General features: G+C 67.8%; 5 protein-coding genes across 5 annotated transcripts; 3 read left to right on the top strand and 2 right to left on the bottom strand.

Moving 5' to 3' along the window:
• Positions 1 to 658: 658 nt before the first annotated feature.
• On the bottom strand, positions 659 to 1,726 carry EMIHUDRAFT_121450 (hypothetical protein; the record flags this gene model as incomplete). The annotated part of the gene is made up of 1 exon (XM_005758064.1): positions 659 to 1,726. One exon carries the CDS (start codon positions 1,724 to 1,726, stop codon positions 659 to 661), a length of 1,068 nt encoding a protein of 355 aa, XP_005758121.1.
• A 2,163-nt stretch (positions 1,727 to 3,889) lies between these two features.
• Positions 3,890 to 5,024, top strand: EMIHUDRAFT_372435 (hypothetical protein; the record flags this gene model as incomplete). The annotated part of the gene is made up of 1 exon (XM_005758063.1): positions 3,890 to 5,024. A coding segment is annotated over exon 1 (1,016 nt), but the record flags the coding sequence as incomplete, so codon positions are not given.
• An 84-nt stretch (positions 5,025 to 5,108) lies between these two features.
• Positions 5,109 to 6,639, top strand: EMIHUDRAFT_446581 (hypothetical protein). Its single transcript, XM_005758062.1, is given in 3 exon segments — positions 5,109 to 5,665; positions 5,681 to 6,424; positions 6,503 to 6,639. The coding sequence occupies 2 exon segments, from the start codon at positions 5,141 to 5,143 to the stop codon at positions 6,248 to 6,250; spliced, it is 1,095 nt and encodes a 364-aa protein (XP_005758119.1). The 5' UTR covers positions 5,109 to 5,140; the 3' UTR covers positions 6,251 to 6,424; positions 6,503 to 6,639.
• A 34-nt stretch (positions 6,640 to 6,673) lies between these two features.
• EMIHUDRAFT_372431 (hypothetical protein) lies at positions 6,674 to 7,784 on the top strand (the record flags this gene model as incomplete). The annotated part of the gene is made up of 3 exons (XM_005758061.1): positions 6,674 to 6,730; positions 6,753 to 7,254; positions 7,430 to 7,784. Coding segments are annotated over exons 2-3 (677 nt in total), but the record flags the coding sequence as incomplete, so codon positions are not given.
• A 314-nt stretch (positions 7,785 to 8,098) lies between these two features.
• Positions 8,099 to 9,858, bottom strand: EMIHUDRAFT_121447 (Protoporphyrinogen oxidase-like protein; the record flags this gene model as incomplete). The annotated part of the gene is made up of 2 exons (XM_005758060.1): positions 8,099 to 8,288; positions 8,360 to 9,858. 2 exons carry the CDS (start codon positions 9,856 to 9,858, stop codon positions 8,099 to 8,101), a joined length of 1,689 nt encoding a protein of 562 aa, XP_005758117.1.
• Between the last annotated feature and the right edge of the window lie 421 nt (positions 9,859 to 10,279).

Genomic DNA, 10,279 nt, shown 5'->3' with positions numbered 1-10,279 from the left:
AGCGGGAGGAGGCACGCCTCAAGGAGCGGGTAGATGGGCTGGAAGATGAGAAGCCACACTGCTACGTGTGCCGCGTGGCGCAGCCGGCCGACCACCATCTGTCCTTCCGGTTCATGCCATTCGCGTTCGTACTGGATGTGCCGTCGGAGGACCTCAGCGGCGCCGAGGCGTGCACCGCTCGGCCATCGGTGCAGAGCGCCGCGGCGTAGGCAGTAGATGGACACCGAGGTTGCGAGGTAAGAGGCAGAGGCAATACCCGGATTTGCAGCCACGGCCGCAGCCGCAGTGCAAAATGCACCACCTCCAGCAACACAGGCGGCCAGCGCGTCGCCAACGAGCGCTTGGTGCATGTGTGTATGCGCGACAGCGAAAAAGAATTTACGAAGTGACAGGCGTCTACCTCCCATCCCTCCCTTGGGTTGTCTGTTTTCTTTCTTTCTTTTTTACACACGCGCGCTAGCCGCTGTCCACACTATCCACGATCGGGCGGCGCGGTGCTTTTCCGGCGACTGCAGAGCAGACTCTCTAGGTACTGTCGTGGCGGGTGCGCCTCTCGGCTCTCGCGCCTTGCGAGGCGGGACGGAGGGAGAGGTGGGAGGCGCCGACTAGTCGGCTGTGGAGGCTCCACCTCGCCACCGGCTCTACCCTCGCGTCGGCTCTAGCGCACGGCATGCTCCGTCGGCAGGCCCATGCGCGCGCAGACCCGCGAGCTCTGCCGTGGGAGCTCGCCGACCGCCTGCCGGACCTCGACCGCGGAGGTGGTGGCGGAGGGGGGCCGCTTGGACGGGCCACCTTCCGAAGGGGCCGCCCGCTTCGGCCGCGTCAGGACGAGCCCGGCCCTTCCGTCCATCTCGCGGCTGTTGAAGCCGGGGATCCGGCGCTGCTTGGGCGGCGTCTCGTCGGGCCGCGGCAGCGGGGTCTCCTCGCCCTTGTTGACGGGGTGGCGGCACATCGGGCAGTCGGCGGTGCAGCCGTCGCCGAAGTAGCGGTAGAGGCACGAGCGGTGGAAGATGTGGCCGCCGGGGCACGCAGTCTTGACCAGGCCGCCTATCGACTCGAGCGTCTCGAGGCAGATGGGGCACTCCTTCTCGCCGCGCGTGCCGCCGCTCGCCACGCGCGCCTCTGCGCGGCGGCGCCGCCGGGCGAGGGCGAGGGCCGCCTCCGCCGCCGTCGCAAAGCGGCCGAGGTCGATGGTGTAGCCGTCGCACCACTCCCTCGCGGAGTACGGCCTCGACCCCACCGCGTTCTTGACGCCTTTGAAGCCGGTGGCGCTCTTGTCCGAGCGCACTAGTGTCAGGTTCTCGGCCGCCGCCGCCGCTTCCGCCTCCTCGGAGGTCATCGGCTCCGAGGGCGCCGGCGCTTCCGCCTCCTCGGAGGACATCGGCTCCGAGGGCGCCGGCGCAGCGGCGAGGGTGGTCATTCCCTTTTGTGCCAAGCGGCGGGCGATGGCGAGGGCCGCCTCCTGGGGCGTAACAGAGGAGCCAAGGAAGTGGCTGTGGCCACTGTACGTCGCGAACGCGCCATACGGTCGCTGCAGCTTGGCCTTTCTCACGTAGACGCCCTTGAAGCCGGTGGGACTCTTGTCCGACCGCGCCAGCGTCAGGCCCTCAGCCTCCGCCGCCTCCTCCGCCTCCTCGGCCGTAAGCGGCATTGGCGGCTCTGGCCCAAAGCCCAGCGCCTCATTCACGGAGATAAGCGTGCGTGCAGCAGCCACGGAGGTCATCATGGCCACAGAGGAAAAGCCACAGAGCGATGACAGAGTCACGATTTTTCCACGCGTATTTTTTTCTTTTATCTTTCCCACCCACCAGCGAGCGGGTACTGTCCCGGGGCTTTTCGCACCGCTTGCGACGGTGTTTTTCTCGCGTTATCAAAGAGGACCCAGGCGCTGCCGCTCGCCCAGAGGACCCCCAGGAGCCTCCCGCTGCCGACGGGATAAGGGCAGCTTGTCGATTCATCGCTAGGCAGAGCGACACACAGACACAAGGACAGCAACAAGAATTCTACCACAGTCGCACAACACCGGGCACGGGACTGGCGCGCACTGGCACTAACACAGGTACACCCTTAGGGTACACCACGGGAGCCGCCTAAGCGACTCCTTCGATGACAGCAAAAAGAGTTTAACGGTCTGTCGTCTGATAGGCTGGCGCACACTGGCACTAACGCACACAGGTACGAAAAGAATCGAAGGTGCATGCCCAGTGTTGTGCGAAAAAGAATTTGTCGTGCGGACAGCACTGCCACTGGGCCTCGAGCACTGGGGGCAGAGGCCAGAGGGCGACTGACACGTACTGAGCGCTGGCAGCCTGCCTGGCTAGCGGCCAGCCTGGCCCTGACAAGCCTGTCAGCAGTCAGGGGAGAGGGCCATGGCCCACAGGGCGCCCTGCGTGTGCGGATTTTTTACGAGATTAAAAGTTGTGAGCGTGACAGCTCCTGACACACACATCTGACCCCCAGTCTCCCCTCGGCAGTCACCCGACCTCAGCCGCTGACACACGCTGCCGCGCGTCCAACGGCAAAACGCTTTGTGGTCGTGCCTCAGCCCTCACAGCTCACACGCCAATGCTATTTACGTCGAGACACACCCATGCTGCTACGTAGATACTCCTAAAGCCGTACTCAACTGCAGCAACACAAACAACATCGCTCTCTCTGTCTTCTCTCGCAACTGCGCGCAGATGCGCCGTCGCCGCGGGACGATGCCAAGCCTCCCTCGATCGGCTACACCGCCAGTTCAACCTCCTCCAAGTCATCCTGCCCATGCCCCGCGCAGCCTTTGGGGGCTAGAGTCTGCGCTCTTGGCGAGTGCGGAGGCGGCATCGACAGTTGCAGTGGTTGGAGCGGGGTGCGCGGCGACTCGAGGCGGCCCTGGGCTCGCGCTCTGGCGCGCAAGCGTATGCCGGGTGAGCCCACGGCACGCCGAGCGACGCCTGTGCCTGCTCCGGTTGGCGCGCCAGAGGGTGACTCCGCAGGGGAGGCCTCTGCAGCGTCGCTCCCAGAAGAGGCGGAGGAGGAGCGTGGCGGCAGCACCTGCCGGGCCGTGACGTCGGCGCGTCCGAGCTCCAGCGCCGCCGTGCGCAGCCACGACGGCGTCGCCGCGACCTTTGGCGGTGCAGTAGACTCCGCCTCGGGCTCCTCGGTGAGCGAGGACACAGATCGGCGTTCGACCACGCGCGACGGTGCGAGCAGCCCGGCGCTGCTCGCAGCCCCGATGGCGAGAGCCGCCCCGAGCGCGAAGGCGGTCAGCAGCAGGGCGAGGAGCAGCGCAGGCGGTGGGAGCGCTGGCGGAGGTGGCATCGACGGAGGAGGGGGCGGCTTGGGTAGAGGCGGTTGCGTCAGAGAGGAGAACACGCCGTTGACCAGACCACCGGAGGCGGCAGCGGCGAGGAGGTGGAGCGCGTTGGCTGGCAGCGGCACAGGGATCACTTTCATGACCCGCAAGGGCACCACCGCAGTTGCAGTGCTGCCAACGGACAAGCGTCGCAAGGCGGACAAGAGGGTGGCCCTCGTCGAAGCTGCGATACGTGGCCTCGCGGTCCGAACGGCGACGGCGGCGGAGATGACGCGTAGGGCTGCTAATGCGGCAGGATTTCCAGTCGCGGCCGTGGCAGCGGGGATAGCAGCTCCGGAGGTGCGCGCCAATTGGAAAGCGGACCACGAGGCGGCCTCCCACTGTCGCAGGGCCTCGAGCATCGTTGATGTTGGCAGGTGAAGTCGGCCCTGGGGGCCTCAAAGTCGGCGAAAAGAAAAATTAGGTGCCCGGTAGGCTTGGCTGCAAAGGGGATTTTCGCGTTTTGTTTTTTTATTCAGGGTTTTGCAACTTATTCCGTTTGCAACAAACGGAATCAAGAAAAGAAACGACCGCAAAAGCAGGCGGCGTCTCGTGCTCGACCAGGATCGCCGTCCCGGCGCGAGAATGCAGCCGGGCTTGCCGTCGTGCAGCCCTTTTTGCTTCGGCTCGTCGTCAGCGACGCGCCAGTCCTGGCGCAGCCGCCCCGCCGTGCGGTCCACGGCCTTGCAGCCCGTCGACGCGCCCGACGACGTGACCGCGGCCGAGATGGAGGCCTTCATGGACCACATCCAGCCGAGCTTGTACCAGCCGCCCGACGACAGCGACATCGCCCATGAGTTCACGGCGTGGCTGGCGGCGCGCCGCGAGACGTTGCGGACCGCCGCCGGTGCAGGCCGCCCTCGCGACTCGCAGGCCGACGTCGCCGCACCCGACGCCGCCGGCGGCGAGGAGTCGCCCGACAACGAGACGGGGCGCGCGACTCCGCCCGCACCTGCGCCGGCGGCGGCGTCCGGCCGCCGGCGCCGGCGCAAGCCGCTCGCCGGCGGCGGCGGCGAGAAGGAGAACGCGGACGTCGAGATGGACGCGCTCATGGTCGAGCGGCCCCGGCCTGCGCAGACGGAGCAGCGCTGGCGCGCCGTCCTTGCCGCGCGCCACGAGGATTACGACCGGGAGCTCGAGAAGGACAACCCGGAGCGGCCGTGGCACAGGGTGCCACACTTCCAGGGCGACGTCGAGGCGGAGTGCAAGCTGTGGGCAAGGGTCTCGCGTGCGCTCGGCGAGGCCTACGCGCGTGACGGCTGGCGCATCGAGACCATCGAGTTTGACCCCAAGCGACCCGGGCAAGCCAAAACCGCGCGCGCCACGCGCCACAAGAGGCTGCGGGAGGCGGCGAAGCGGGCGGAGAGCAAGGCTGCGGCTGCCGCCGCCGCCACCGCGACGCCGTCGCCCGCCGCCGCCGCCGCGGCGGCGGCGGAGGCCTCGGAGGGCGCGGCGGCGGAGGAGGAGCTGATCGCGGTGCGGCGAGCGCAAGCAGAAAAGACTGCTGCACGGCTGTTCGAGCAGCTGGAGGACGGCGAGGAGGAGGGGGAGGGGGAGGCGGCTCGCGAGGCGTCAGCGCGCACGCTATCCATCGCCACTGATGCCTTGCTGGGCGTTCTCGACGCGGCCGACGGAGGCACCGTCGAGACGAAGGACGCGTACCAAACGGCGGACAAGCCGCTGGGCGAGGGGGAGGCGACGGAGGCGGTCGAGAAGGACAACATCACCATCGCCTTCAACAGGACCATCGTCCGCGAGGTGCGGCGGCTCCTGCAGACGTACGGCGGCGATCACAGGCCGCCGAGCATGGGCGCTGAAATGCACTACGAGCTCGCTGCGATGGAGGGCCCGTACGCTGACCCGAACGCCTTCTCGTGCGACCCGGACTCGCTGTCCACGCAACAGCTCGACGCGCGTTTGCTACTGTGGTACCGGCAGTGCCTCCCCAAGCCGCCGCAATGGCGCGCCGACCCAAAGCTCAAGCAGCAGCCCTGGCGCGGCGCCGGTGGGCAGGAGCTGCTGCTGCCGCAGTGCTGGCCGTCGCATTGGCTGACGCGCGCGCGGCTGCTCGGCGCGCGGCGCGGCGTCGCGCTGACGCTGCGCGAGGCGGACGCAGAGGCGCACGGCGAGGCGCCGCACGCGCCGCAGCTCGTCGCGGACGCAAAGTTCGCGTTCGAGGTGGCGCTGCGCGAGCAGCAGCCCGCAGGCGCTCTCTATGAGAGCTACCGCCGCCTAGCGGCGGCTCTCGCGCACTCGCGGCGCACTCGCGCGGGGCTCGCGCTCCGCCACCTGGCCCTTTGCCCGGCGTGCAGCGACGCCCTCTGCTTCCCGGCGCAGCACCTCCCGGCCGTGACGCGCTACACGCTGCCGCCCGTGGTGCAGCGCGCCGGCTGCAGCGATTGCGACTACTTGGCGATGCGGCGCATGCTCGCCGCCCGCACGTCGTCGTACAACGAGTGCACCGCGAAGGACGCGGCGGAGTGGCTGCGCGGGCTCGAGCAGGCTGACGCCGTCAAGCACGCGTGGGGCGTCGTCGTCGTCGACGCCATCAACCGCCCGCCCCACGCGGCGACGCGGCTCGCCATCATGGAGGGCACGTTCGACCACGACTCCTTTGCCGCGTTCCTGCGGGCGACGCCCGGCGTGGCCGTGCCCTACTGTGGGGCGCATGGGCCGCCGCGGTCCGCGGCGGACGATGCGCCGATGCCGGGCGCGCCACCGGGCGCGCCGATGCCGGGCGCGCCGATGACGGACGCGCCAATCCCGGGCGAGCCGCCGGCCCCGGCGGCGGCGGAGGATGCGCCGATGCCGGGCGGCGGGCAGGACGCGCACCGTAACGGCTGCGCGTGCCCCGGGGGCTGCCTGGGCGGCCCCTCGTTCCTCCCGTTGGATCCGTGCTGCGAGTGCGAGGAGTGAGTCTCGTCGTCGCTTCCCACACTGCGCGGCGTGTGGGTGGGGGTCTCTGTTGATCACTGTACTGTACTCTCGCTCTCTCTCTCGCTCGCTCGCTCTCTCGCTCGCTCGCTCGCTCTCTCTCTCTCTCTCTCTCTCTCTGTGTGTGTGTGTGTGTGTGTGTGTGTGTGTGTGTGTGTGTGTGTGTGTGTGTGTGTGTGTGTGTGTGTGTGTGTGTGTGTGTGTGTGTGTGTGTGAGTGTGTGTGTGAGTGCGTGTCTCTCTGAGCTAATTCCTCTCCCGCCCGATCCTTGCTGCTTGCTGCGAGTGTCGGGGAGCGTGTGCGACCAGGGGAGTGAGTCTCGTCGTCGTGTCGGGGCGTAGCTGCTTTTTGGAAACATGTTTCTACTCGTTGGACCGGAGATGGGGGGGCAGGTGCACACCCCCTGCGCTGCTCAACCTCTGAGATGTTACTCCAGACACCGTACCGCCGTGTCTGTATCTCCCAACATCTCCCGGTCCCGCTACCCGCAGCTCAAAGCGACGTCTCCCCTAATCTCCACGGCACCCACCGCCCGCGCACACTACTCGCCGACGACTCGAGAGTCGCGCGCACGCACAACCCAGCCGTCGAGCAAGCGGGCATGACCAGAGGCGCCCGCGGAGGGACAACCGGGATCGCCCTCGCCCGAGCCAGAGCCAGCCCTGGCCCCTGGCCGCGCGCGCGGCCTTCTTTCTGGCCCGCATCCACCGCAGCGGCGGCCGCCGCTGCGAAGACTGCGGCCGCGCGACGCCTCCACGAGCATACGATCGAGCGCCCGGAGGGGCTCGGGCTGAGTGCCGTCGCGAGACCTCGGCACGCCTGCGCACGCCTGCGCACGCGGCAGAGCGACAGCGGCACCACCCTCGTCGGGCGCCGACGAAGCGTGCTCGCGGGTCGCCGCTCCGTCGACCGACGGCCGAGACACTTGCTCCGACGCCGCCCCGCCCCCGCCCCGCCGGTCCGGCACCGATATCTCGGAGGACGACCTAAGGAAGAGCGTGGCGGCGCGTCGCCGGAGGACGGCGCGCTCGTGCTCTCGCCGCGAGATCGAGGGGGGGGGGGGGGGGGGGGCTCCCCCCCGTAAAAACCAAGGGGTAAGGGTGCGTTGTCCCCCCCCGGGGAAAAACCCCCCCGTTAAAGGAAGGGGGGGTGCGCGCGCGCCGTCCTGCAGCGTCGCCGGCCGCAGGCCAAGGAGCTCGGCTCCTCGAGAGCACCGACGGACGACAAATTGCTCCTCAGCAGTGCGACGCCGAGCTGGAGGCTCGGCCGGGAGCTCGCGCGGGCGCGTGGAGCTTTCCGCTCGGGCCAGCAGGAAACGGGCGCCCCGCACAGCGACGCCCGCCGTAGAGTGCCGAGAGCTCGGCTCGACGCGAGCGCCGAGGAAAAGCGATCGGCTCCCAAGCAGTGGGACGCCGAGCTGGAGGTTCGGGCGGGAGCTCGCGCGAGCACATAGCAAGGTGCGTGCGCGGCGGCGTGACACAGGTGAGCGGGCAGCTGGCGCACATTTCGGCTGTGGGAGCTGCCAGGAGTTTGCTCTCTCCGTTCACACCCCTTTGCAGAATACTTCGCCCTCATCTCTTTCCGAGCTAGTATAGCGGCGCGGTGGGCGTGCGCGCGGTCGGTGTGGTGCGGTGTGTGTGTGCTGTGCCACCCCTGCGTCAAGTGACCGTGGTTCTTTACTTTTTTCCAGTTGTGGCCCTCTCTTAAGTACATTTTTAGTTCCTCCGGCCGTCATGTGCGCGCGCGGCGAATCGCGGTTGTTTTTCTTTCGGTTTGGGTTTGCCCCGGGTGTCATTATTTTGGTTATTGCGTTGTCGCGCGGAAGCCGTCTCAAGACACCAACGCCTCCACTGCTGCCGCATCAGTTCCGTGGCGCTGTAGCGACGGCGCGCTCCACCTGCCCCTGCTGGCTTTCGCGCAGCACCACCGCTCGCCGCGGCACCCTCGCGCCATCGACCGCGTCCGCGTCGCAGTGACGCGACCTTCAGCTGGCGGCGCATGATCGTCGGCGCCGATGCGCCTCGCGCGGACGGCGGCGGCCGCACGTCACGGAAGTGACGCTTGATGAGGTAGCGTGCCCAGTCGACGCACTCGGAGACGAGCGGGAGGTTGAAAATCTCGCCGACGTAGTAGGTACGTTTGCGTCCCTGCAGGGCGTCCAACCGGCGGGGCACTTGCGAGGCGAGGTCGCTGCTGGCGAGGTGGGGGAAATAGTCGGGCCACTCTTGCTGCAGCAAGACGCCCCCAAAGCGGCCGCCGAGCGAGGAGACGGTCCGACGCAAGCACGCCTCCATCGTCCCGGGGGCGAGCGAGGCTCCGCCGTAAGCCCAAGTGATGGTGAGGTTGGACGCAGCGTACGGGCGAAAGAGAATGGTGGGGCAACCGCCGGTGGCCGCACCGGCGTCGACAGCGTCCCGCTCGCCCTGGTGCCCGCCGAGGTAGTAGACGGAGGCGGGCTTGACCCAGGGGATCTCGATGTGGCTGGCGAGCGTGTGGTAGTTGAGATGCCGCACCCGCGAAAACAGGTCCGCCTCCTCGGCCGACGTGTCGAGGAAGCTCCGCGCTGCCTTTAAGTCCGTCGCGACGACCAGCTTGTCGAAGGCGAGCGGCGCCCCGCCCGCTGCGGTGGTGATCGCGACGCCGCCGGTGCTCCGCAGCACGGAGGCGACGCGCGTCGAGCGCAGCACCGCGACGCCCGACTGCTCCAAGAGGCGCTCCAAGTGGCGCGTCGTGTCAAAGCCGCGCAGCGCAGGCCCTCGTGGGCCGAGAGACGGGAGCTTGGCCGCGTTGGTCGACTTTTGGGCAAACCTCTGCCAGTAGTAGTTTGGCGGGGCATCGGCCGCGCGCGCGACGCCGTAGCCGTGGGCCGAGACGTAGATGAGCGGCCAGGAGCTGTCCGCCCGCCCCCACGCCTCCTCGCCGAGGACCCTTGGCCTCGCCGCCGACGCCAGCTCGGGCTTGCTCGCAAAATCGACATGGTGCGGGTAGAAGCGGTGTGGCGGGCCAGTGCCTGAGAAGGCCTCCTTCCAGGACTCGGTGGCGCCATGGGAGAGCTCCGACGCGTGGAAGCGGCGCGGCGTGCCGCCCTGCAGCCTGCGGGGCAGCAGATTGTTGGCGTCGAGGATCTGCAGCTTGGTGCGCGAGTGGGCGAACGCGGACGTAGCGAAGCGGAGCGGCTTCTCGAGGATTTGGGCGCCGGTGAATGACGCCTCGCGCAGCGCGAAGGGCGTGCTGACGGCTCCTATCGGGAAGGAGAAGCCACCATGGTCAAAGGATCCGGCCTTCCCGCCGAGCCTTTGCGCAGACTCGATCACGGTGATGTTTCCGTAGCCGAGTGAGCGCAGCGCCAGCGCCGCGAATACCCCAGAGACGCCGCCGCCGATGACTGCGATGGGTGCTGAGCCTTCGGACGTGCGCCGGGCCTGTGCAAGCGCCTCGCCAGCCGGCGTCTGCAGCGACTGAGCCACGTCTGTCGGAGAGAAGCCGCCGCGGAGGGAGCTGCTGAGGCCGGGCTCGTCCACCGCTCTGGCGTGGGCGCTACAGGCGGCGAAGCGAGGCCGTAGTGGGGTGGTGGTGGTGAGGGCTGGCATAATCCATCACCTTCGGAAGCTTGGTATTGGTGAATTCGAGGAAGTGGCCTTCGAAGGAAAAAATCGCGAAAAAAGAGAAGAGGAACCTGGGCTTGGGGCTGTCAGAACTCGGCCCGTAACGTAAATCCCTGTGTGGTGCGGCGTTGCGTCCTCCCTCCCTCCCTTGTGTTTTGCGGCTTCTTTCGTTCTCTGTAGTCTGCACATCTCTCTCTCTCACACACAGATGTGAAATACACATTATTATGATTCGATCGACGATTGAAAGAGCTAGTGCTAGTCCCCCATCAGGAGGACGACCCCGGCTAGTCGCCGACCACACCCACAAAGAACCCTGCACAAAGATCGCACGGGCGGGGACCTGTTCCTTTTTACACCCATCTCACAGCTCACAGTCTCGAGCTCACAGTAGAGGTGTAAGAGG

Source organism: Emiliania huxleyi (genome assembly GCF_000372725.1).
Source record: "Emiliania huxleyi CCMP1516 unplaced genomic scaffold EMIHUscaffold_888, whole genome shotgun sequence".
NCBI lineage: Eukaryota > Haptophyta > Isochrysidales > Noelaerhabdaceae > Emiliania > Emiliania huxleyi.
This window is presented reverse-complemented; position numbering and strand designations above follow the sequence as displayed.